Raw genomic sequence first — 27590 nt, 5'->3', positions numbered from 1 at the left:
TTTATATTAGATGGGTAGCAAGTCAACAGAATACAGAACAACTCGCCTAGAAGGTTCAGGATTAAGTGTGGAACAATCTAATATGCACACCAGGGACATTATTTGACAGTAAGTGCAATGTAGTGCTTATAAAACTGTAACAAACTATTTACTGTCAATAACCATGAAAAGCCAAAAAGCTCATCAGACATTTCAATGAAGGTCAGATAAAGCAAGTACTTCCCCTATACAAAGTTTCTAATTATAGTACTTACATTTTTTATAAGGCTCCTGTTTTCTTTGCTGACATTTAAAGCTGCTGTCATTGAAGCCTGGCTTATAAAGCTGATGGCCAGCTCCCAGCTTGATTTCCTGAGGTAGAACTGCACCCTAGGGTTTCAAACATCAAAGCTTAACCAGAAAACTGGGTATCTATTATTTACATAGCAGAACCCTATGATAACCCCTTTCCAGAGCTATGCATACTCTTTCATCCAGAGGATTTATTTGTAACATGAAGTTTTCTGATACAATGAACTGACGAATGAAATTAAGTACCTTCATATTTTGAATGCAGAGATCTGTTTAAAGTTTCTATACAAACCTTCTCATGCATGTTTTGTTGAATGTGATGAGACTTCCCAGAACTCTGCAATGACTGCCATATGCTGCAGAATTCATCATCTTGCTTACTCTGTGCCTGACAAAATAAAAAAAACAAGACCCCTAACAAACTCAAATTTTCAACAGCTAAGTATATACCAAGACATTCCAGAAATCATAAGGTTCAAGTTTATCAGTCCTCAGATGACAGATATTTTCATACTGACACAAGTTAGAGGTAGTTAATTATGAAGCAAGCTGTTGTAGAGGACTGCAGTTTCATTTTTTACAAAGAATCACTACTAAACTGAAATAAGCTTAGTTTGATGATTAAGTATAATGAAACTCAGATAGCAGTTCAGAATGATTTGAAAAGCATGCTTTCATATTGGGAGCATTCTTAGATTTTATTAATGATTTATTTGTAAGGCCTTGCCAACAAGGCTCAATTACTTCATTACATTACAGGTATGTTACTGCAGAATTGAAGCTCAGCTAGACAAAAAACACTTAGAAAAATCTAATATCTGAACAAGGATAACACAGGGTACTATATTAATTCAATATCTGAGAGCAGTTCTGCTCCAGTCTGTATCTGAACTAAAACGTCTGATGTACTACAACAAAGCAATTTATTAATCATGAGAATATGACACCCATCCAAAACAGAGACATTTGAGTCCGATACTAAATGAATCCCAACACTCACTTTATTTTTCTGATTGCCACTCAGAAATGATCCTTTCTGGGGTGAGTTAGAGTTGCCCTGATTTTCAGCCCTGAGATTGTAATGCTGTCTTCCATTCAGTTGCTAAATCATTGAGAGAGAAAAAAAGACATCAACAGTGTTTCACTGTCATACATTCTCTTTTGCAAAATACTTTTTCTTGTATAGACTTGAAAAAATGAGACGACTGTTTTCAAACACACTTATAGCAACATGAAGTTACTAATTAAGGTAAGTTTCTTTAAAGAAATCTCTTGTTAAAACAATAGTGTTATTAAACCACCAAGAAACTCAATTCACTTGTAATTTGTCCTCCTTTATTGTACTGTCAAAGTAAATTATAACTAAGAAGCAAAACTCAGGGATAGGGAAATCATGTCTTTCCTTTCTAAGCAAGGACAAACAGCCTATAAAGGAAGCAGTAACTAGATTCAAGCTTTAAGGAAATAATTGCATCTCTGTCCAAACACACTATTTGTTGACACCAAATACGGTGTCACTGCTCTGAACTAAGTATCTGTCTCTCAGAAAAGCAACTGGAGTTACTCAGAGCAAAACCACTGTCAATAAGGAAATTTTAGTCCTTTTCCATTACCAGATGAATTAATTTCTCCAGCATAAGAATGATTCTACTTCTAATATATTGATATAAAAACTAAATTTTATTTGGACCAATGAAGATAACCATGTCAGTATTTCAGACTTTAGAGAGAAACATTTTTGTACAAATGTGAGAAAAGTCTTACTTGAGTAGGAACAAAAAGGGAGCGAGGAGAATGGTTGAGGCCTCCCAGATGCACTTTTTGTGAGCATACAGATGACAGATCAGATGCATATGAGTTGTAGTTATTCACTGCTGGCTGAGGTTTAACTATGGCCATCAGCTTTTGATTTCCCATTTCTGACCGACTACCATGAGACAGGTTAATTAAGGCACTTGAGGGCAGGCGATAACCTCTGGCAGGCGAGCACCTTGAGAAAAGTGAATTCCACAGTTGTTTCATGCAGTTTAATTGTTGCCAAAAGACAATGACTCCAGTTTGAACAGAGGCTGAAAACTATGCAATATTGAAATCTAGCAGCATTGCAGACAACCTGAAACCCCCAGCTCCCCTTTGCCCTCTGGCTGTCAAACAGTAATTAGCACTACTCTCAGTTTATATTGTACCTTTCAGTGCCGAGCTTAAAGAAATTTTTAAGATGAGTGAATTGTTATAGCACAGTTCTGTAGTAAATATTTCTGTAAAAGAACCAGAAAACAATATTCTTTTATTTTTCAGAAATGAAAACTAAGTTTCAGGTTCAGTAGCAGAATTACAATTTGAAGTTAAGCAGCATTTCTGAACACTGAGTATTATCTGTGTTACAGGACATGCAAGGGCTGTGATCGCTGAATGCAGGTAGTAGGGAAGAATCTCTTTCAAATTCCATCATTAAAACCTTATTGTAGGTAAAAACAGTGAAATGAAGCCTGCTGGGTATATCTGAGCACTTAGAAGTTTAGGTGTTTACTTCAATACAGAAGAGTTACCACACTTCTAAAAACAAAAGCACCTCCATCTCCTGAAGAACAGTTCAGGTTTTTAATGGTAGAATTTAGTGTTTAAGTATCAACTATTGAGTTCAGAATCCCTTCTCCTGAGGAACTTCTAGTTGGATTTTAATCCACATGTTGAATACATACAGATAAGGACCTATTTTCTACATAATTATTTAGAAAGATATTTGGATCTAGTGCTTTATTCTGCTGGTTCATACTTGCTTTCTTCAAGTCACAAGTTTCTACACTAAAAAAGCCTAAAGAGCATTTCCACAACATAACATGCTTCACAAAAATTATCACTACTCAAAGAGAGCCAAGAGACACACAAGAAATAAAAACTGACCAACATTACCAAGAAACAAAGTTTTGAGAAGAAGCATTAAAAATACTCAACCAAACCAAACGTAACGATTTCGTGCCTTCTATACCAATAGCACCTCTGAACTCCCCCACACAAACCTTATAGTGAGGCCTCCAAGGAATTCTTCATCAAACAAAACTTCAAAGAGCACATCTGTTTCTCTAGTAGCTATAGAAAATAAAGTAAAACATCATCCTATACAGTTACTTCTATCTATATTATGTAAATATCTATCTATAGTAGTTATACAATAAATAATGAAAAGACCAAAAATGAACAACAGATTCCTCCCCCCCCCCCTCCCCAATAATTTCTGAGTAATTTCTGGCAGTAATAATTTCTGCCAGAAACTGGCAGAAAAGAGAGGCAAACCACTTCTACATTTGGGAAGTCAGAAACCAACAGCTTTAATAACTAACTTTAATACTAACTAAGAAGTTAATACGAACTTCTTGCATAATAATAGACTAATGCACCTTTAAAATTAGAGTAGTATCTAAGAACTATGGAGAAAATAATATTGTTTTAAAAAGCTGCACCCAAATCTAATCTATTTGAGATTCTGCTAGATGCAAAGTGAATGAGAAAGCAACTACTGAAATGGCAGGTAAGAAAACTATTTGTAGTACTCAACCTCAAACTGCTACACTCTGTGGGGCTCAATAAATCCTTCTTAAAATAGACTTACTGGTTATCTTCTTGTCAAACAAGGTACAAATCCATGCCAATTAATGGAAATGGAATATCACAGAATAAAAATACAACTTCTAAGTAAAACTATTTAAGATATCATACTTGATGAAGTTTTATGTTCAATATAAATATTAAGGCTAATACTTGGTTTTATGTCTACTTCACTTAACTTTGCCCATATTTTGTTTCTTTTCTGATCTGCCTTCTTCATAATAAGAAACTAAGAGTAATTTCTAATTCATATCGGAACAAACATAGGGTAAGTAATTTCTTATTCAAGTAACAGCTATGTAACACATGAAATTAAAATAGAAGACTTGCAGGTTTGATTCAAAACAGTAAATCTGTCATCAATGACTTCAAGTTGCATATACTTCACAGTGAGAAATATGTCATTACACAAAATACTATCCTGAATCCTACATTCATATTATTAGCTGAACTGTTATAGAGCTATAACCATGAAGAAAATATTACCTCCTTTAATTCCAATAATGGTGCCTCGTAGACCAACAGGAACAGAGAAGTTCTCTCTGACATTGACAACACGGTCAAACAGCCTGTACTCTGCATCTCTGTCTGGAACAACCCCCTTCTGCTGCTCTAATGGCTGACAGTAACCAAAAGACTGTGTTAATGTGTGCAAAACAATAAAGAGTACAATAAAAATGCATTTATAACAGCATCTGAGACACACTATAAAGTAAGCTTTCTGGGGAAGAAAAAAAACATAGAAACCAGCCCCCTAAAAAATAAAAACCTTCCCTCTCCAGATTCAAAGCAAATGTTCTTTTTTCACCCTTGCAACTCTCTCACTGACTGCTTCTGACTGAAAATGTGCTGTACACTAGTTGATCAAGAGGATCAATTCAGACAGAACCAAAACATGAGTAACCTGCCTATATCAGTAACATAGGCAAGATGAGCATTTGGTCCTCAGTGAAGAACTAAATAAAAAGTAAAACATGGGAAAAGAGACAGCAGAAAGCAAATTCTGTTTTGCCTTCATTATAGAGCCAGTAAGAAGCATAAAGGACAGAAGGTAGAAAAAACCCACAAAGTCAGTGCCTGACATGACAAAGTTAGTAGTTAGAATAAATTCTCTCTTCTTGTAGAAACAGACTACTGTTTTCAAAATTATTTTCTAGAAGGCATAACAAAATATTTCCTTTCATAAATACTGTCATGAAATTCCATTCTCCTAAAGGTGGTAAGCTTATGTAAAATAAATATGATCTGGACAACTTAACCCTCCCCCCCAACCCATTCACATCACTTACTCTGTACAGCAAATGGGGTTTCACAGTTACTCGCACCTTCTTGTTGCTCTTCCTCTGCTAAAGGAAAGGAACAGAAAGTCTTTACAAACCAGTGTAGGAACAAGCACTGGAATAGGTAAAACAAAACTCCTGAAAAGATCATGTAGAATTCTTTAGTTTCTTTTAGATAATGGTATAGAGCTTTAATGAAGACTTTAGAATAAGCCTAGTATTTAAAACATGTTGGATTTCATACCTAACCATTAGTTGTCTAATTCCAGATTTCACACCAATTTTTTTAAGATGTCCTTGCAAGTCAGTTTAAAAAAAAAAAAAATCAGCCCATTATTTCATTCGGTTTTGTCGTTAGCTTTTACTTCCACTTTTTCATCTGTAGCCTTCAGAAAATAACCTTTTCATTTTCTGCAGACCAAAGAGAAACTGCAAGGGGAGAACAGCTGGGATTGCACGTAAAAAGAACGCATTAGTATTTTTCAATATATACTGATACCTGTTCCTTTAAAAAACCACCAAAAGGCACAGCTCAGAGTATGTCCCACTGCTGATAAATCACCCCTGAAAGAGTGAATCTCTTAAAAAGATTAATAATGAGCTCTTCTGAATTTCTGGGATAATCCATATTACAAATCCAGATTTTACATTATATTCTGTGTTCCTCTTCTTTGGAATGGCAAGTAATCTTCAATTGTCTTATTTAAACTTCAGAACTTCAAAAATAATGAGCACTGCTTTTTGGTTTACCCCTGCTCACAATGACACCAAGCTCTGTACCTTGCATTTCTCTATTTCTTCTTCAATTTTCTCAACAATGGCTGCATCCAAAATTTGCAAGTCACAAGATGAGCGGGACAAAGCAGACACAGGATGTGCTTTTAACCAGGCAACAATTTCTTGCACTTTCTCAGCTCTGAATAAAAAATGGCATAAATGAAAGCTTTTAACTGCATAAACCAGGCATTTTACCATGTTCCCTAATCTAATCAGTCAAGTATTATCATACAGGCATACCAATTATATATATATATTCATAAATAACAGAATCTAAAGGTTCTGTATGGTTTAAGAAAAGTTAGAATTATACAGTACTGTTTCAAAACCATAACCTAAAGTTTTGTTTCAAGAAAAAAAAATTATTAAATGGATTCATATTCAGCAAATGAAGTTTGCATCCAACGAAACTGTGTCCAGATGTCATTACTGGTTCTGTGACCAGCTGTTTCTCTCAACACAGGAAGGAAGAACTTCACAGGGCAAGACTCTGGTAAAGTGGAGAAATAATCTGAGACTCTTCTGTGAGAGGAATCCCACGCTGGTGTATCACTAGGTAGGAGTCCTGCAGATTTACTGACTGAAACCCATGGATTTGGTTTATTGTCTAATAACTAAAGCTGTTTCAAGCAATCATACTGTGTCTGGAACCAAGGTTGCTATTTTTCTCCCATGTAAATTCATACTAAAAACGTGCAAAATATTTCCAAATCTGTAGGACTTATTTTTCAAATTCCAAGTGATTTTAGACAATTACCACAATTACTGGGGTTTTTTTTATTATTTATTTATGACTAGTCATAGCTATGCTTACAGAAGGCTATTTTAAAAGCAAGAATTACAAAATAGCACTGAAAATGGTATTTCTCATTTACTGGACTTAAGGTTAAGTCTGGCAGAAACTTGGACTCCACAACTGAAAAGTCCAGCATTCAAATAATGTTTTCAGCTATCACTGAACAATCAGGCTGCTGCAGGAACAGCAAGGCTTCACTTACACAGCAGCCACTGTGCACTCATTACCAATTTCACAATTGTCAGTCTCTATTCTCCTAATTGCAGAAAAGAGATAAGGACCGTGGCTTACCCATTCTCATCCTCTCCAGGCCAAATGTCATCTTCGTAGCAGATATCTTCCTGGCTGTTCTTGGCTACATAATTAAATAGTTCAGGCACCCTAAAACCCCCCAAATACATGGAAAATAACTTTAGTTTCAGATCAGCATACAGCACAAAAAAGCTCCTTCAAAATGAAGTCTGGTGGGCTTCAAAAGTTGTGAAGCCCAGATGGGTTATTTTTTACTTAATTTAGTTTCACACTGATAATTTTGCAAAGGCAAGCTGCTAACAAAATTACTCTATCCCAAAACAGAACAGTGGAATAAAAGAAACAAACTCATCATTCTCAGAAGATCTGTGACCAGAGGACAAATTCCAACAACTGACACAAAATATGGGTAATTTAGATGAAGCTTCTATCCAATAATTTACCTTTCTAAATATTCAGCAAGCAGTTGTTCTACTGCAGAAGAATACATCCATTCATTTCCAACTTTCTTAGTATAGCCAGGAACTTCTTCATTTTTCTTGTTGAACTTCAGGTTTAGCCCCACATTTGCTTTGTGATCACCATGAGGACTGGGAATAAGAAAAATTTATTAACTTGCAATAATATGTGTGTGTGTTCACATACATTAAAAAAAAACCCCTCAAAGATACATTCTTGGCCTTAAACCACAGAAAAATTAAATTAGTTGTATTGTTTATTTGTTAACATTGTGTCAGCTATAAATGTCACAGGCCAAAAGCTGTGCTATGGTAGCTTTCCACTTGTGTATCTCTAATTCATTGCAAAGGAGGGTAGGAAATATTTTACATTACTTCCTTAATTGAGATCTAATCAACTGCAGTCAACCCCTGGCATTGACCAAGGTGCAGAAGGATGTCCTTGAACAATCCATCAACAACGAATTAGATCACAAGAATACAGTAAGGCATCAACCATATCTCTAGAGAGGAACTACAATTTTAACATTCAAAGGACTACATGGATTGCCTCCCTTATGTATTTTGTGCAGGCTTAACTAGTCCTGAAAAGAAGCTACAGGTACAGTTAATCTCCCTTTCTAGCAGCAGTAATAAGTACAATGAAATTAGATCCTGATTCCACTTTTTTATTCTCGGTATGGCAAAGTCAGTTTAAACTTCTAATTCAATTTTTCAAACAGCTAACCAGGAAAGTCAATTTTATGTCTGTCTACAATATGAAAGCATACAGAACTGTCCAGTAAACAAAGATGTAAAACATGCTTCTGACAGAAAAAAAGCACTGCCTATCAACTTAGTTTACAGCAAATATACTTCAAAGAAAGCTTCAAAACACAAAAGAGTGCACACTTAATAAAAACAGCAGTTAAAACCAGCAAAATTTCTATAGTTATAGCAGAATTTAGAAGTTTCTCTATGGTCAAAATTCACAAAGAGAACTTACTTCTTCTTTGATCCTCTTCCAATAAAGATACTCCCTGTAAATCTGGAGACAAGATATCCACTTACTCCAAGACGGCTGGCCAAAATATATGCAGGATTGTATTTCACAGAATATTTCTTTAAAACAAACAAACAAAACATATTGGCAATGCCTAAAGGATAAGGATTTTTATACAAAGGGCTAATGAATTACATGGAAACATCCCTTAAAGACATTTACCACTGAAAAAAATCTATTTGATACATTAAGTTTTTACTAGAAAAGCAGAAGCACTCACATGCTGGTTCTGGATTAAAGTATCAAGCTGGGGTTCACATGGAATATTAAAAACTACCCGGATTCTACCTTCTGAGATCACATCATGTGAATCCTGAACCTTGGAGAGAAACACAACTGGTTAAAAGTGCTATAAAAGTGCTATTTAAAAACAGCAGTCTTTGGATAACAGACCTCATGCTCTACTTTATCAACAATTTTGCTGTAGTATGCACAGAAATGCTTTGGGATTCATCACCTTGCCTTGACCCGTACCTTGCTTCCTCACAGAGCCAATCAGTCAGCATTAAATCAAAGGAATTTGTGACTGAAAATAACACAAAAGGGAACTCTATGTATTACCCCAAAGAGCTAATAAAAATAATCCTGCATTCAAGTTTTGCTTTTTCCTCTTACACAAGCAACAAGGGAAAACAGAAGATCCCTCTCTTTCTCAGACTAAACCACCAGGGAATCCTAGATTAAAAATTTTAGTTAGCAAATGGCCACTACTGTCACACAACATCTTAGATTATTTTAGGTTTTCAAAAAGAAAAAATCTGCAGGGAAAAATTATGAAATTACTGGAACTAACTTCTCCCATGCAGCCGTAGTACGGAGATCCCAGCATGAAGGCTGTACTTCCAGGAGGAAACAAATCATCCAAAGTTTTGATGTTTGAAAAACGAGAGTCAAAGGCTTTGATATCCTACATGAAAAAGACAATAGTGACAATCTTAAATAACATTCAGTTCCAGCAAAATAATTTTAAAAATAGTCTAAACAGACACTTAGTTTAAAATATAGTCAGAGTCTGAAATAATTCAGAAAAGGTACTGAACTTGTATATTTACCTTGACAACTGTTTGGTAAACAAAAGGAAGAACTTGTTTAGACCACTGCTTCTCCAAATAAACTTCTCCACTTTGGTTTAGTTGATATCTGTTACCAGTGAGTAACTGAGCATATACAACTACTGATGTTTCATGAATAATTATTCCTTTCCTTCTCTGGTACCTGAACACAAAGCAGAACATTTAGCTTGCTTACAATAAACAGAACCGAACCAAGAGGGTAGAATTAATTTATTGAAGTACAAGTAAATAAAATAAAAAACCCTCTTTAAAAAAGGATTCTAATAGTTTTCTTGTTATTTTACAAAAAATACCCAGAATAAACGGCTAAACCAATTGCTTACCCACTGTTGCACAGCCATCACTACAGAGCTCAGAGCATTAACTTAAGCACATTTAATCCTTACAGTGGAAGGGTTAGGGGTAATTAAATCAGTTAGCTCAAATGACAGATAATAAAATGCCAAATTAGTGCCAAACTAATTTTTGCCCTTTTGCTTTTATATATTCTCTATATTCCCTACATATACATTTGTAGCTCTGTAGCCTATCACAGTATTCGTAGCTAGCATTTTACCTACTTTGTTAGGCAGAAAGACAAAATAAATTCCCCAGCAGCCCCAAGCTGGAGGTCCAAGGTTAGGCTCTCTGGGAAGCCAAGGTTGAAACCAGCTCTCCAAGACACATTTTCATAAACAAAGTTTAGCTCCTGTCTATGGGGACGTGGTGGGGGGGAGGCAGATTCAGAAAGGGTAGAAAGGGTTGAACTGAGGGGGAATGACCACATCACCTATGTCTCTAACTGGGGCTTCTGGTCAGTTATGCTAATTGGCTAAACACATAAAAATTGTGTGTGCTTTATGTTACAGGTGCATCTTCAGGCACTTCCCATCTAGCATGCTAAGCATGCTAAGGATTTCCATCATGCACCTAAGGATCCTTAGAAAGGTGACTCCTTTTCATTGCATAACTGTGTCTGGCCCATGATTTTAGGAACAGCAAAATGGCATCAAAACTACTGTAACTCATTTATAGTCTACTGAGCACCCACACTCTAGAAAAACAAGAGCTGTATTCAATTTAACAAAGCTAAGCTATTTGAGTTGCAAGGAAATTCTACATTACTTTATTCTACATACTTCCTACAACTGAAGATTGCTAACACCAGAACAGAAAATTGAGAGGGAGAATAAATACTGAAACTCATTCATTTGAGAGTTCTTTTATAACAGGTTCTAACTTTAGTTACCTCAAAATTAACTCCATATATTCTGAAATTTCAACATAAGCTCTTTTATGTTGTTGCTTTAAATTTCAGCACACTTGATTAACCTTTATCATCAAGTATGCAGCAGTTCTTCTGTGCTACTTAGGTCTGTAATACAGGAACAAAACATAGCCAAGACATAAAATGCAAAGCTACACTTTAATTTTTGAAGTTACTTACTGCTCTGAAATGCCTTGAACTTCTTTTACCCACATGCTTTGTTCCTTATCTCCAACATAAGCCACTTTAGTTGGGGGTACTGCATTTCCCATGTAAAGCTTCTGTGTGCCATGTGGTTCTTCCAAATAAAACCTTGAGAATGACAGGTAGGAAATTTAGCCAAATAAGACTAACCTAGACATAACCAATTGTGAGCAAAACTCAAAATAGTTAGAAATTACTTGTTAAGGACGTTGAAGACTTGCAGCATTATTTTCTCTATCCCTTCCACAATGGGCCACACAGCATGATTTTAATAAAAAATACCAGTACACGTGCTATTTATAAAGGAGGATTTTATAGAAATGTTCACTGTGTGGATTTCTCTGCATGCATTTTTCCCCTCAAAAGGAGGTGGTCTCCCAGGCTTCAACATCTGTAGCAAAACAGTAGAAAGACTGGACTGCTACAGAGGCAACAAAACCTCAGAACAATGTTAAACATTGTTCACCAAGCAGTCTTTGTTACAACTTGACTATTTTGATTTTTGTTTTACAGTAAAGTCAAAATTTCCATGCACCCCTAGGAAATTGAAATTTTCAAAATGAATTTGAAGAAAAAGGCAAAAGGATAACAAAGAACTGTATCAGGTAACTCTTACTTGGTTTCTCCATCTGACACAGCAACAACTCTGGCTTCTTCAAGGTGGGGCCAGTTAACAAAAACTCGCTTTCCGAGTATCGAACTGGCAACGTTTTCTACCATCTGAAAAGGATCCAGAAGTTTTATTACCAATTGTTTAACATATTAAAAGATTTTTTTACAGTATTTTCAAGCTGGTTTTGCAATAAAAGCTACAGTAGTTAAATAACAGATTTTCTTGCAGAATAAAAAACTCACTTTATTTTAATAAAATATATTTGATACAGACTACATAATCCCTATTTAAAAATATGGCTCTTAACATGTTGTATGTGGTGCTTGAAGACCTGGGATAATTTCTATGTCTCATGTAGATTCGCTAAGAACTTCTTTTGTTAAATAACTCAGAATGATTTGTGTCTCTGGGACACAATAAACAAAATGACAATTTGAGATTACCGAAGTACTTTTCATGATATATTTTATTTATTTATCACACTGAAAAAAAGGGACAACATTTATGCTCACAACTTGCTAGCATCTGTGAATTCAATCTCACTTTATGTTCTTTTTTCCCAACTAGTCTCTACTATTTTTTAACATATTAATTGGGCTTATTTGATTTTTCTTGCCATGTATCTTGAATATGTACTCTCCCTATCTCTCTGCTGTAAAATCATACAATAAATTATTGTTTTCCTCCTGTCTCCCTTATTTATTTCTGAATTTTTTTTCTTTTCTGCACTTGTCATTTGCTACTTTGACTCTTCCCTCTAATTTCTCTATCCACTCTGTAGAGTGGAAGGCATTAAGTCTGCTTTGTTGATTAAAAGGAAACACTTTTTCTTCAGTTACTCAAAAGACAAGTAACACTGGTCTGGAGACTGTTCCCTTGCATTTGTACCATTCATTAGCCACCAGCTCCTTACCCGAGAACATCTAAATGCTACCACAGAGAAAGGCCAGAAACTCAGCGAAGGAGAGTGATATTTCATATTGTGAAGTTGGGAAAAATTTAAACCTTTTAGCAGATACCCAAAATTCTAGTATGTTTCCCACACAAATTTAGCATTTTAACACCTCAAATCTGACTATTTAACAAATTGAGACTTATTAACAAGTCTTTTGTCCAGCTGTGGGTTGGTTTTTTTTGGTTTTTTTTTTTTTTTTTCCTTTGTTAGGTTTTGGTCTTTGGTTAGGAGCTGAATACTTACCTGGTCTTTTGAGTTCTCATCAACTATGATTTCTAACATCATGTTCTCTCCATGGCTGCTTTGCTGAAACACTTGCACACCACTTTTTTTAAGATAGAACTGGGCAAAAACAAAACAGCACATAAAAGTTGAGCTCTTATGTACTTATCTATTAAATACAATTGAAATGTTGGAAGAGGAAAAAAATCTTTTACCTTATGCTTAATGTGCTTTAAAGTAGGAAATCCACAAAAATACAATGCATTCTTGTTGATTTTAGTTATCTTATTGTGGGTTATTTCTACATGCCAAGCATCCAAAGGTATTGTTTTATACCTAAAAAAGAAGTTGCACATTTCCTCATGCAGGCTGACCTTCAGCTCTAAAAAAAGTCATTATTCATTCACTCATTAACTGACAAACCCTTTGCTTTCCAGCCATTAATTTATGTCACTTGGAATACATTGAAAGGACTATAAAAAACCCACGCTATTGCTGCAAAGAGACTGCTCATTAGGAAAAAGACAAAACTGCAGAATATATGCCGAACTCACTATTTTAAATAATTTTAACTACCAAATTCTAACTAGCAATGGTTCCATAGGGTCTCATTCATCTTCACAACTGTCCATTCTTTACCAACTGCAATCCAGCAACAGGCCTTCCTCCTCTACTCTGCTTTAAGTTTGACTCCTCTTAAGCTTATGTTTCCATTTCATCTTCAGTCTGCGTGAAACAAAGCTGGCTACTTTCAGTGAGAAGGTGAAAAATAAATTTGTGTTTTAATTCTCTGCTCTGGATCCAAATGCTTACAATAAAAAAAAAAACAACTCTGGAATTAGCCTGCCAGTAAATGATCACTATTGATCAGATATTTGTACCAGTCTTTCATCCTCTGTCATACAAAGTTTAGTAATTCTCCAGACTGTTCTTAACATTGGTTTATCTGTTTTGCAAAGTAACATCTGAAGGGACAAATACTTTTAGTGTGCCATCCAAAGCAGGCAACATCTAATTCAGTATTTTTCATTTCTCAGTTTACATATTGGCATATGCAAGGTTAGATTAAAATGTTAGTAAAAGTCCTCCAACTACTTTTAGCTTGCTCTAAAATAGTTACTCCAGCACTACCTCGTGTGACATTGTTCTATTGCAGGGAATTTCTCTGGCCATGGTGACAGGTACTGGAACTCAGCATCCTTGTCATACCAGTACATTAAGCAAGCACTGTGAGTGTTCCTTCGTTTCTCCTCTTCTTTTAGGCCTTTATTACAGGATTCCATGGCCTGCAGCAGTCGTTTCTAAATTTTAGAGGAATTAGCACATGTGAAACTGGAAACAAAAATTAGCATAGAAAAAACTACACTGGGAAAGCAACCTGAGAAATCCAGATACCCAATGTGCTCATTGCCCAGTTGCAGCCTCACCCTTTCTCATGTCCCTGCTCTCTGAACAATTACCATGAAATGGCTTTGGAGAAGAATCACCTTTCTGCAAGCCTGTTTCCAAAGGGTAGCCTTGTCCAGCACTGTTATCCTATATGCAAAAGTAAAGTACTATTTTACTGCTCTCCATTAATGCTTCCCTATTACTGGTGTTTATGCGAAGAAATTTCTTGCAAAAATAGTTTTTTTCAAGTGTTAATTTTATTTTACCTATTCTCTATTTTTATTTTACCTATTCTCTGTTTTTATATGGACATAGGAACAGAATATTTTTCTCAAAGAAAATGAACCAAAATATTTGAATAGTTGATTAAAACATTAACAATACCAAGTCCACAGCCCTCAGGACTTCTGCCACCTGAAACTAACTTTGCTTGTGCTAACTTAATCTAGACTTACTCCTTAAGCAGCAAACATTTATATTTTTCTGTGGTCTTATCCAGTGTTAATTAAAACTTCCACTTAATTGCATGTCTAACTGTTGATTAATTAAGAAATTTAGCAGTGCTGTTTTGCAGCTTATATGGACAGCAGATGATGAAAGAACTTACCTCATCAATAAACGGGATTAATACTACAGCTTCCCATTCCTGCTGTTTACCATTTAGGTCAGTTTTAAAATCAGGTGGATAATATTCTATAATAGGAGAGTCTTGACTCGTCATCAAGTGCTAGGAAAATACAATAGAGATGATACAAAAGGCAATTTAGCACTAATTGTAGGAAGGGACAAAGGAAGACTGGTAGTAAAACCAATTCAGTACTGTACAGGAATGAAACACTTAACTGTCCTAGCTGGAAATTGCTTAGCAAATGTAAAATTTTGTATTTAGTACTAACTTCACAATGGACTACATATAGTAAAAAGTAGAATATTTAACCATACAACTAAAATGTAGATGGAATATAATTAACAAGACATGCAAAAACACCAAGAATCAAGTAAAATAAAATAAAGCAGACAACAAGTAAGAAGTAGATAGATAATGCCATTTAATTCTGTATCTTACCTGGTAACATTTAGGTAGCAGATCTTTGCTGGCTGCTGGAAGTACAGCAAGAAGCTGTTCAAATGGCATGAAAGGTTTTCCAAGTTCAAATTTGATTTTGAGTTCACTGATGTTGTGAATATCTGACAGGTAAGGTGCATAATGGTAAGGGTAATACCTGCAGGTTAAAAATATCCCTATGTTATTTGACTTAGAGCACAGCAGTGTTCACAGATCAGGAACAAACCAAACTACATTAAATGTTCTCAGCATACAAGCTGAGATATCACTATCTTTCAGCAGTTTCTCTTGATATTTTTTCTTACCAGCTCCATGATTGAACTCCATGGTAATAATAATGCAAAATCCATTGTATTGCCTGGACATAACATTCAGCTTGATCAGCCAAGAAGGCACTTAAAAAAAAAAAAAAAAGGAAAGATACTTATTAGTTTTCTCATTTTCACTGGTATATAGAAAGTACTTAGCACCTTGTACATAGGGGTGCAGATAGAACATTTTTGGAACCTAATAATAACAACATGATTTTCTAGATTCATTTCCTCTCTGGTCCTGAAATACTTATTACAGAAAACTTGATTTGTAGCTCTTGTTGCATTACGCAAAATCATCACCACTGCAGTACTCTGCCATGTGCTCTCTGCTTTTGACATGGGATGAATATTCTGTCTTTTATTAGAATCAGAAAATGTTGGGAGTTGGAAGGGACCTTATAGATCATCTGGTTCCAACCCCCTGCCACAGACAGGGACACCCTTGCATAGACCAGACTACTCTAAGCCCCATCCAACACCTGAACACTTTCAGGGATGGGACATCCACATTTCCCCTGGGCAACCTGCTCCAGTGCCTCACCACCCTCACAGTAAAGAATTTCTTCCTTATTATCTAACATAAACCTAATCCCTTCCAATTTGAAGCCATTATGCCTTGTCCTGTCAATACACACTCTTGTAAATACTCTCTAATACATGTTTACAAATGTATGTCTCTAATACTCATCTACAAAGACTTGTCTTCAGCATTTAGGACTAGAAAAAGGAGTAGATACTTACTCAGACACTACTTCTACACCCATTTTAGTCATGTAGTAAGTTCTTTTGTATTGCCTAAACTCAGTTTCAAACAGATCATCATCTTCTGGCTCATCTTCCAATGTGGCTGGAAAACCAGTCGTGAAAAAAAAGGATTAACATTCACTTCTCTACTACAGTGAGGTTTGAAAATGTTCACTTCTGACATAATGCCTTAACTTTACTCCCCAACTCAAAGCTATAGGTGCTCACACCTTCCTTGCACTGAAAATAACATGGAACAATCAAACAAAATCTTTACCCAGAGAGATTCTGGAATTTTTAAGACAGGCAACCCATTTTTACCCCAATTACAAGAACAGAGAAGATAATACAAGCCATCAGAAAAAAAACCTGAGAAAACATAAAAATGAATTTTAAAATTTAATTATGTTCAGCAACATCATCTAATGTCATATAGTAATATTCATACATTTTTGACAATTAACTTCAAAACATGAGCAAAAACCATTTCCTACAAGTAGAATGAGTTAATAAACAACAATTAAAAATCCTAAAGCCATACAAAAATCTGTTCCCCTGTCCCCCATCAAAGAAAATACCTATGCATACAAGTACCAAAAACATAATATTGTTTAAGGTTTGTTCATTAATTCCTTTAATTCATCATGTAAATACAGGGCAGGGAAGAAGAACCTCTAAAACTTTAGCCCCACTCTCTCTCACCAGTGTAGTTCCACTTCCCAGCAGCTGACTACACAAGTCTTGCATTCAGATTAAACTCATCTCTGACACGCAATTCTTACAGTACTTTGAAATCTATACACACATTTTTGTTATATGTGTATAGAGAAATTAGTTGCACTTACTTTTAGGGGTCACTTCACCTTCATTTTTTTCTAAAGCAGCCAAAGACATAGAATTTTCCTGAGCCTAATAAGATTTGGGATAATATAAAAATACAGGTTAATATGCACGAATCCCATTCAAAACTTGCAACTCAAAATGCTACAATCAAACTGTATAAATATTATTTATTATAAACCTCATTTCCTTCTCTTACAATTGCTTCAAGAAAATTATTTAAGCAGACAAGAAGGACAGATCAAAGTCTCAAAACATTAACTACTTCTAAAAAAATACCTGAATAGCTGTGTTCCAAAATGATACTCTTTCCAAAACTGCTCTGTACATAAAGAAAAGGATAACAATATACAGAGATATTAACTGCAAATTCTCCTGCTACTTTACACCCTGCTGAAGCATACAGTGAAGGGCAGTCAGTGGAAGTGGTGGTGGGGAACTTGATACTGGGCCAAAGACAAGATATTGTTATGCAGTACCACACACAAATATACAAGGTGCTGCTCCTTATTAATTGGTTATATCTAGAACTGCAAGTTTAATACTAATTGGAGATAGCTCACCAATGAAATTGCTGTTTCCCTATTTGCTGTCCAGCAGTTAGTGAACACCAAGACATACATGAATGTTCTATCAGTGTAGCTGCAATACATGGAACTTCCAGCAGACTACGCATTAAAAAATAAGATTACAAAGTGCAGCAAGTTTGATCATAACTCACACACAAGTTAAGTTCTGCTGAAGAACATCAAAGCATTAAATACAGGTTTGCAAGACTTTAGAAACTATGAGCACCTGCCTCTGACTGAACCAACTCATCACTCACAACAAGCAATGCATATAGGCAGAAGGCAAACTGTTACATTTTACTACCTTTTCTGGTTTGAAAAAAAAATCTAAAAACAGAGGTTTATACCACTTAATTTGTCTAAGATCAAATTACTGATTTGCAAAAAGTAACATTTCGGAAATTGTGTATATAAAACACTGACCTTTTGTTTCTTGTGTTTATTTTTTCTGGCTTCCTCTGCTGCAATCCCAGCTGCCTCGTTGAGGTATTTATTGCCCACTTTACTTTCAAACCATTTTAGGTCAACAAAGACTTCACTGAAGTGTTCACGATCAAACTGTGAGATTAAAGTAATTTTTCAATTATTTGAGGGATGTAAAATTTAGAATGCCAGATTAACAATGTCTTCTTAGTACATGCATTAGATTATACCTAGAGTCATCTGTACATAAACATTTTGCCCTAGATGTACAACTAAATAGATACTAAAAATCCTGTTTCTCAGCAATATGTAACATACAGCCAAGCCATGTTTCTTTTCTTTCAGTGAGGCAGCAAGCTGAAACAAAAAAGAATTAAATAACTTCTACACTTCACTATCAACTCTAGAAGCAGTACACATACAGGGTCTGGTTAATGCAGCCTTGGGCCAGATTGAACACATTCACAGCTCTGTCCAAGAACTGGAAAACAAGGCTGAAGAAGGGACAACGGATGAGCTTCCTCTTTCCAAGTTCAGCAGAAGGTTTAATCCTTTCCATTTCTATATGGCCTATACCTTACCTCATCTCTAGAACGGATTGATTACTGCACTGGCACTTAACAGGATTACCTCCTGTACACCAGCTAGCTCATGAACAAAACTGGTGCCTGCCTCTCAGAGATGCTCCTTGATCTTTACTAGTGATCTTCATAAAAAACTTGCAAACAATTGTCCCCTCCAAGACCTTCAGACATAGCTTACCCCACAGGAAACTACCAGCAGGGAAACAAAGAACATAGCTGCATGCTGCAAGCTTTAAGAATATATGGAAATCACAGACAATTCTGAGCTGGAAGAGACCCACAAGGATCACTGAGTCCAACTGTTACATGAATGGCCCTAGAGGGACTGAACCCACATCCCTGCCAGTACTGGCACCTGCTCTAACAAGCTCTGCCCAATACTGCCACACACCAACTGAAGTGAGGACCATGATTCTACTGGTGAATCCTCATTTGACTTGCACTATTAAAAGCACTGTGCTGGCTAAAGCACGGATCAAATGATTCAATCTTTTGCCTCTTATGTTGTAAGATCAGACATCAACTGACATTTAGGATCTGTTCAATGCTAAAACAGCTGATTAAACCACCTGTAAAACATAGTCATTTAAAAGTTCATTAAAACGAAAGTATGGTGTATTTTAGAGTACAATATGAATTTAAATTCAACACTTATAAATTTCAAAATTACTTACATCTGACAATCTTGTGAGATATTTCTCAAAACGTTCTAAATTCAGATGCCCATTTTCATTGATGTAGCCTGTTGAGAAAATTAAGTATACTTTTGAACTAACTATTTAATAATTTTAAAATTTGCATTTAAATGCCCCACAGATAATAAAATGCAATCTTGCTGCCTCTCTAAGGAAAGTGTAGTAAATGCTAAGCATTCTAATGTGGCTAGAAAGGTTAATACATATAAATACACCAATGTTAATAATGCTTCTACTTTCCACAGATGAACTTAGTTTTCTCACCTCCCAGTTCTGGCAAGATAGCCATGTATGTTCTATAAAGTAGTGGCAGTGCATCATGATTAATGTGTAAATGAGGTAGATGAGGAATAAAATCATTTCCTACAAGGAAACCCATTAAGATCCAATCATCTATTATCCTTTCAATATCGTATTCAAAAGAAATCTTGTCCTGGAGGAAAAAGAAAAAGGAAAAAAGAAAAACACACAGGAGTATAATTTTTTGTTATCATTTTTTCTTAAAGACTTCACACATTCACACATTTTTTTCCAACTCAGCTCCATTAGAACTTACTTTTACTGGGGAAAATTCATAATCAATATATTCTCTCATCAGTGATAAGTGCAGTAAATGAAACGTGGTTTCCTCTGGTGCACATACTCTGTAAATTATTCAAACCACAAAGTTAATTATTTATAAACACACTTTCAACATTAATATTAATAAGTCCAAGGTTAGCTACACCCAAGAAATTTTACTAGGATTGTATCTTTGCAGAAAAAAATAATGTATAAACATTTCCTTGAATCTATTTTAGGATTAATCTGGTTTGGTCTATAAAATTTTGCAGTAGAATCTTCTAAACACCAGATGTGATTGTATGGAGAAGAGCTTTGTGGAGTTCCATGCTGTAGTTACTATTTCCTAAATCCCTATCCCATTGCTCAAAAGAGACAAATTAGCTCAACTTGGCACTAAGCCTCACAATTTTAAGGTATTTTCTAACTAGTCTGAATAAGAACAGAGTACACCGATTCACACATAAACCAACTGGGTTACACTTGTAGTCATTTGAAATGTTTCTTGTAAGAGATGAATAGACTCAACTTGAAAACATGTCTCTATTTATTATTTTGTGGCTTCAATGCATCACTAAAAGAATAACAAACCTACTGTTTGTTTATGGCATAGTCAACATATATTCTGCTTTCCTTTTTCCTCTTCACTAAAACTACTCATTAAAACCCTAAGCAAACATCAGCCCCAAATCAGTTAATACTTACACCAAACGATTAATGAGCTAAATTATGCATTTTAAATTAGGAAAGGACTATTTCACCTTAGTGAAATCACCTCTAGTCTATACTGTAACTAGCTGACACCACCTCCAATGACAAACCAGCATAAATACTTGTGTCTTCACACATAAATAGGAAATTGTAGAAATAATCCTATAAGGAAGATGTGTGTGATAGCAGCCTTGAGAAAAACTCATGTAAGATGAACTCTGAGCTACACTGGGCTTCAGAACCAATAGTGGCACTTTCAAAATACAATTTTCATATTGGTATTAAAGAACTTTGGCCAGTCCAGGTTGATGCTGTAAGACTCTAAAGACAATCTGCCCTTACTCTTCATTGCACTGGACCTCAAAATCCTGATAAAACAAGCAATTTCTCTCAATGAAAAAAATTGCGAAGCAGTATTAATTTGTATGTATTTTTAGGAGTTCCAAATTTCCAATTTTAAGTATCCATAAAAGTGATAATATTGACAAAAGGCAATTCCTGTAATTTACAGCAGTAAATTCTTGTAATGAGCAAAATTATTCAGATATTACAATATGGAACAATGCTAGGGAGGGAGGGGAACAAATAACACTTTGCCTTTTGATTTCATACTTTCACTAACTAATCTTTCAAAAAGTCATCACACTCTTATTTCACATTATTTTGTTTTTTAGAAAGGTAAAACCAAGGTTTCATTTTGATTAGCTGTAAGGTCTTTAAAAAATATTGCAGTGCTGCATGCCAACACTACCCATGTGTACTAGTGACACATTGACTGCAAAGACTGAAAAGAAAGCTTCTTTCTGATGTTCATCATATTATCCTTGGTAATAAAATATTCCTTTATTAGCAAAAACTATGCATTTATCTAAATATGTATAACTTATCCAGTGTTACCCAAAATCCTTTCAGTGTCAGCAATGTTTATTTCTGTTTCTCCCATCTTCTCCCTACAAATAATACATGCTTAAGGTCCTTCAAGGAAGGAACCCAGCCACAGTAACAGTTATAAATTAATTCCTGTATTACTTCAGAACAGCTTCAGGTATATGCACAGGTCTGGAACAAGTCACCATCTGACTGTTTATAGAGTTATTTCAATTGGGCAAACCCTGAATAAGAGAATCTACCTAGCCATTATAAGAGAGTTGATTTTAGTAATTTTTCTAGTAATTTACTTACATGCACAAAACCTCAGAGATATATATGTGTATATATATATACACACACACACACTGTAGAAAGTTAGTATCTTCATAACACAATTATGGAAACAATGTCAATACAGCCCTGGTTGCTCCATTATAACATGAAGAAAAAACTAAAACACACCAAAGCTTCAGGATTTTTTATCAGCTGTTATGACAGCATACATTTTTTTCATGTAAACCAATTTAAGGCACAATTCAGCACACTGAGTTCCCTAATTTAATGACTTTTCCAACACGAAGAATAAAGTAAGACTTAATTAAATTACTATGCAATCAATTTAAAAGAAAACCCAAACTGCCAAACACACATCTGTTTTAGTCACCCAGTGCATTTTGGATTTAATTTAATCATAAACAGAATAAGAGTAAAGTTAAATCCATTCACCTTTGAGCCTTTTTACCACCAAATCTGACTTCTTCTCTTAGGAGCGCGAAGTGTGCCTCATGACTTGTTAATCCCAGCATTATCTATTACAAAGAGATATCAGAAAGATCTTAATTCTAAATGTGGTTTTTTTAAACTTGTCAAGCAGTATAAAGAAATTTTGATGTTTGGTTTCATTACAAATTCAAAAGTTTGCAGGAACACAAAATCACATGCTTGTTTTAAACCATTTTAGAACCCTATGAGCTTAGGAAGATATCAAAAATGTACACACTTGACAAATCCCTGTTGTTTGTATTATTTTAGTTGCACATACCAAGTCAGCATCTAAGCCATAGAGACAGTGTCTTGTGTTTGGATCATGATGGGGCTTTGCTTTTTCTGATCTGATGAACTCCATAATTTTGTGCTCACCTTCCCCTGGAGTCTGGACACAAACAAACAAACAAAATATCAGCAGTAAGTATTATTCTGTTAAAAAAAAAAAAAAATAAAATAAGATAGTAGAGAAATATTATGACCTCATGGCCTGATAAGTAGACTGTTATTCCTTGCCAGGATTTGTCTGTGGAAATCTTCATATTTACAAAATATTTAAGATGCTCATTCAATCTGGCCATGAATTCAGTTCCTGAAAATAGAAACCCAAGTTAAAGTTTTTCACTATTTTGCATTTACATATCAGAAGTATTTTTAAAAATACCAACAAATAAAACTTCTGCCAGAGATGAAGGGAATGACTGGTTTCTTTCCCAAGTAATTTCACTTTTTCCATAGTAATCTAAAAAATTGTTAGAATGAGACAGTATTCCAACCGTACAGAATGTTACTAAAACTTTTGTCACAAACATACTTAAGCCTTTCTTGATTCTGGCTTCTATTTTTTAAAAAACATACATTAGGAGAGCAAAACAGTACCAAAATACAGAAGACAAACCATAAACAGTTAAATTTAAATAACTGACAAATTATCTTACCTGGTGTAATACAGTTGGAGTCAAATCTGGCTTCTGTAGGGAGAGTTTCTCCTTTTTCCAATGCCTTTTTTATTTTTTCCTCTGCCTCTTTTGCTGATCTAAAACAAAACAGCATTGGAGAGAGAGTAGAGAACAAATCATCTTATTCAAATGTTAATACCCTAAGTACAGCTTTTTGACAAAATAAATATAGTTGATTTTTTAGAGTGCTTAACAAATAAAAAAGGAGAGAAATTAAATTCCTGAACAGAGTTTGAACTTATTTCTGATACAACTAAGGTGGCTTAAAATAGCATTTTCACAGAAATGTGACAAATCTGTCACTATTGAGATGCAGTTAGTATTTAGATTACCAAGGTGATCATACAATGGTTGATCACAATGAATAGCTATTAACACTGAAACAACAGGAATATCTATAATCTAAAATCTGAAAATGCTACCCCAGAACAATAACTGTAGCATAGTTAAAGCAGCAGGTGTGGAATTCCAAGGGAGTCACCAGCAAACTAACAACTCAATCATGTCCAGTAACAGAGAAAACTAACAAACATCATGCCAAAGTTTTTTGGCCGAGAATTTCCTAAGCACTTCTGAACCAGAAACAGAGAGACCACCAAAGTCTTAGGTTTTTGTCTGGCTCTAATTTCTGCTACAAATTTCTATTTAGAACTCTTAATCTCTTCTTCCCCCCAACCTCCTTTATTCCTTAAAGAAAAACTTACATCAAAAACCAAACCACAAAAAAAAAATCCAGTTGCCTGAAAATGTTTTCTCTTGTTCCTTTCCAGCAGCTTGCTCATGTTGCGTTTCACTCACCATCCCTGTACTGCCTAACCACTGGCTTTTCTTCCTTACAGCATCTCCCAAAGCATTACTGTAATTCTTAATGTACTTGTAGGTCTGTATCTGAGCTAACTTGGTAACTGGTATCAACTGGAAATCAGTTTCATTAGAAACTTGACTTCTTCTATGACTTCCACTACAGCTACCAAGTAGACATATCTAGAACAAGCATTCACAAATATGAAAGACTCTCACAGATTATAAAGCAATTTGAAACATCTGCAAGAACTCCACTGCAGAGCTGTTTCACAGAAAATTTCATAAGAAAAAGCTCCCCTTGTCACCAAGTGCCACATACACAGAGAAAAATTGTATGTAACAAGCAAACTTTCCTTTTGGAATTCTGATTTTAATATTTTACAGGTAGTTACCTAATAAAACTACTGTCAAAGGCACAACCACTCACAGTCTCTTACTTTTCATGGCATATATTTCAGTAAGTGGGTTCTTTAAAGTGTTTACTATCTTCAAAACAGAGTCAGAGCTGATCTTCTTACCTAAAACGTCTCCCACGCTGCTGATTCATTTTTGCTCTTGGAGCTACTCCATCAACCGCCATGAAGAAAATCTTTCTTGGTTTAATAATGCGAAATAATACTTCCAAATAATGAAAAATATTGGCAAAAATCTTATCTTCTGAGATTCTGAAGTGGACATCGTCATCATTTGGATGTGAGCACTGATGTATAATGCCATTCATGTCCAGGTACAAGTTGTCAAATTCTGGAATCTACAAATGCCACAGTTAGTATCACTTGGTGAATGCAGCCACTGCCCAAGGCACACCTGAGAGCACTCTGGAAATGAGCTGAGATGTGAAGACCTCTGTGGAACCTCCTGCACACCAACAGCAGAGTAAGAATATCTGGACTGGGTATGAGTTTGCCTGCATGTGCAATCTGTTACTGTGATTTTACTCAGTGAGCCAAGTCAGCTGAACAGACTCCTACTTTATCCTGGCTGTTTCTGGAACCTCAGGACTTTTGTCCCTGTGCTCAGAGTATCTTCTGAATTGTAAAATGGAAAAGCAAACCAAAATCACTGTTTTCAGGAAGACTTTTTCGTTTTTTCTTTTTTGTAAGCCTGCACATTTAATCAATTCAACCTTTCGTATCTGCACTACAAATAATAAAAACTACAAAACTGAGTATGCAATTTCCAACAATATTTCCAAGCAAAGCTGGCTTAAGAAGTTTTAGAGTTCTCCCCCTGTTCAGCAGGTCCTACCCCAACCACTGCGTGCTGTCTCTTCAGCTATGTTTGTGAGCACCTTGGAGTTTAGAGAGGGGCAACTAGCACCAAAATCAGAGTTGGCAAAAATAACATCAATTTCTAACACAGACTTTCCAAACAGACTTTCTTTTTTCTTCTAGTTCTCTGCTCTTCTACTAGCCTTATCTGTAGCAGTCCCACTTTCTTTTAAATGAAGAAGAAACCCTTCCTAAATGTACACAAACTACATATAGAGAACGAACACTGGTAAGCGTATGACACAAAGGAGCCAGTTACTACCTCTGTGTTAGCAAAATGCACCACAAGAACAACTGGCATTAAACAAATCTATTCCTTAATCCCCCAGTAAGACTGTTCACAAAAATTCCCCTATCATCACGCCTAGGGAGAGGCACTGCAAACTTGTTACAATTTTCTACAGCACTGCTGCTGACACGTTTAAAGGCACCTTGTTGGGCTTGCATTTATTCTCCAAATGCAAGAGAAATGTAACTGTTTTAGAAAGAGGAAATGGTGAAGAGAAGAAATTAGAGGCAGGATCAAAAATGATCCCCACTCAACTGCTGCACCTAGTCTTTTGATGCACATCATGATCTTTCGTATGGTTAAACTCAGCAATCAAACTGCTGTCAATGCTTTCAGATAAGCAAGCAGGGCAGTGCACAGGCAGCATTCCAAAGAGACAAAACCCAAAGCTTTTATATGGAAGCAATGTACACAAAAGGTCCTATGTTTTCTTCAAGAAGCACAGCTCTAATAGGATTTAACAACAATGCTGTTTTACATAAATAAGCCTTTTAATTTGGGTTTTTGTTGTTGTTGTTTTTTATTCTCTTAGCATATACTCTAAATGCCAATATGTGTCAGTCTGTATATTCAAGTGATCGGAAGGGTTAAGTCTGTTTATTGTTTATCTTATCTTAGCTCTAACTGCCTCTATCAGAAGGCACAAAGGGTAGCACCCCCTGCTGCCAGCCCCCTGGTTAGAGCAGACACTGCTGCCTCCTCAGCTTGCCACAGTTCTTCAGCACAAGTTCAAAGATGTGTGAGCAGCCCAGGCATCCAAGAAAACAGCAGAAAAGGCAGCATAAACTGCTCCTGCCTTGCTACACAGATAGCATTAGACACTTCAGAGAAGCACAACAAATCATAAGCAAAGACCCAAGCTTTGAAAACTGCTTTGAAACTAGCAGGAAAGGCCAAACATCCACGCTGGGCATCTCAGTTACACTGACACATCAGCTCTTTAATCTTAAAAATCACAGGTGTTTAGGGAAAACGTATTAATATTCAAATACACTCTCAATTATCACCTATCTCAGAACATCCTCATTCAATCTATAAAATTACATCTGTGACACCAGTTAAAAACAATAATTAGAAGAGCTTGTATCCAAAAGGTACCAAACATGACATCTCTGAAAAGATGACGTCTTCGTCCAACTGTTACAAGTATCATTTACGGCTTTCGTTTTCCAGGCTTTGAACATACTTCCCGGTTCAGCTGCTAACACAAACTGTCCGACGCAGGCGACAAGAAGGAAAAGCAGCAGAGCTGTAAAACCTGTCCCTCGTCATTACCGCGCCATTGGCCGTCACCAGCTGTAACTTTTCTGAGTCCAACAAGAAGCAAACTTGGACCTCGGTCTCCCCGCGGTGCGAGGCCGCCGGGTGCTGAGGCAGGACAGGGAAGCTGCCGGGGGGACCCAGAGCGAGGGGAGCGAGCCGGGCACGGCCACGGGCCGGGAGCCGGCAGCTCCTCGGGGGAACAGCGCGCCCTGGGTCCGGGACTGCTGAAACCATCGCCGGCCGCGGGCTCCGGGCACTGCTGCCCGCCAGCGATCGCCCACCGCCGTATCACTACTTTCGGCCGCTCCGAACGGCGGTCCCGCTGAGCCGGAGCCGGCCCGCAGAGCCGCCCCGGCTGGGACTCGGTCCCGCAGAGCCGCCCAGGGACGAGGCCCGCGCGCTCGTCCCCCTCTCTCGCCCGCCGAGGGGCCGGTCAGGACCCCCCGGGCGGGCCCGCGTCAGGCAGCGGCGCTCCGCCTCCAGCTCACCTGATGCTCCTTCAGCACCTGGCTGAGGCAGGGGTACCGCTCCGAGATCCACCGGTAGAACTTGGGGACCCCCATGGCCACAGCTCCCCGCCGCCCTCACAGCCCCGCCGGAACCAAACACCGCGGGCCGCGCTCCGCCCTCCTTCCGGCGCGCCGCGCTGACAGCGGCC

General features: G+C 36.5%; 1 protein-coding gene across 3 annotated transcripts in view; it reads right to left on the bottom strand.

Moving 5' to 3' along the window:
• Positions 1–27519, bottom strand: part of XRN1 (5'-3' exoribonuclease 1) — a 34784-nt gene extending 7265 nt beyond the window's left edge. For 2 of the 3 annotated variants that reach the window (XM_062499572.1, XM_062499574.1), the window contains exons 1-34: positions 27421–27519; positions 24628–24860; positions 23285–23382; positions 22829–22938; positions 22624–22734; positions 22308–22390; positions 19996–20083; positions 19704–19872; positions 19419–19486; positions 18161–18295; positions 17174–17237; positions 16326–16431; positions 15576–15665; positions 15271–15427; positions 14812–14931; positions 13947–14116; positions 13031–13151; positions 12837–12935; positions 11642–11745; positions 11002–11133; positions 9555–9717; positions 9296–9409; positions 8723–8821; positions 8446–8561; positions 7446–7592; positions 7042–7131; positions 5958–6093; positions 5187–5243; positions 4384–4516; positions 3312–3381; positions 2056–2281; positions 1292–1393; positions 584–679; positions 255–369 (exon numbers count right to left, since the gene is read on the bottom strand). In XM_062499572.1, coding sequence (XP_062355556.1) covers positions 255–369; positions 584–679; positions 1292–1393; positions 2056–2281; positions 3312–3381; positions 4384–4516; positions 5187–5243; positions 5958–6093; positions 7042–7131; positions 7446–7592; positions 8446–8561; positions 8723–8821; positions 9296–9409; positions 9555–9717; positions 11002–11133; positions 11642–11745; positions 12837–12935; positions 13031–13151; positions 13947–14116; positions 14812–14931; positions 15271–15427; positions 15576–15665; positions 16326–16431; positions 17174–17237; positions 18161–18295; positions 19419–19486; positions 19704–19872; positions 19996–20083; positions 22308–22390; positions 22624–22734; positions 22829–22938; positions 23285–23382; positions 24628–24860; positions 27421–27495 — 3997 coding nt within the window. In that variant the 5' untranslated portion in view covers positions 27496–27519. Of the gene's footprint in view, positions 1–254; positions 370–583; positions 680–1291; positions 1394–2055; positions 2282–3311; positions 3382–4383; positions 4517–5186; positions 5244–5957; positions 6094–7041; positions 7132–7445; positions 7593–8445; positions 8562–8722; positions 8822–9295; positions 9410–9554; positions 9718–11001; positions 11134–11641; positions 11746–12836; positions 12936–13030; positions 13152–13946; positions 14117–14811; positions 14932–15270; positions 15428–15575; positions 15666–16325; positions 16432–17173; positions 17238–18154; positions 18296–19418; positions 19487–19703; positions 19873–19995; positions 20084–22307; positions 22391–22623; positions 22735–22828; positions 22939–23284; positions 23383–24627; positions 24861–27420 lie in introns of all 3 variants that reach the window. The other variant, XM_062499575.1, reaches the window with a different exon arrangement.
• Positions 27520–27590: the final 71 nt, after the last annotated feature.

This window comes from Cinclus cinclus, chromosome 10 (genome assembly GCF_963662255.1).
Source record: "Cinclus cinclus chromosome 10, bCinCin1.1, whole genome shotgun sequence".
Classification (NCBI taxonomy): domain Eukaryota; kingdom Metazoa; phylum Chordata; class Aves; order Passeriformes; family Cinclidae; genus Cinclus; species Cinclus cinclus.
This window is presented reverse-complemented; position numbering and strand designations above follow the sequence as displayed.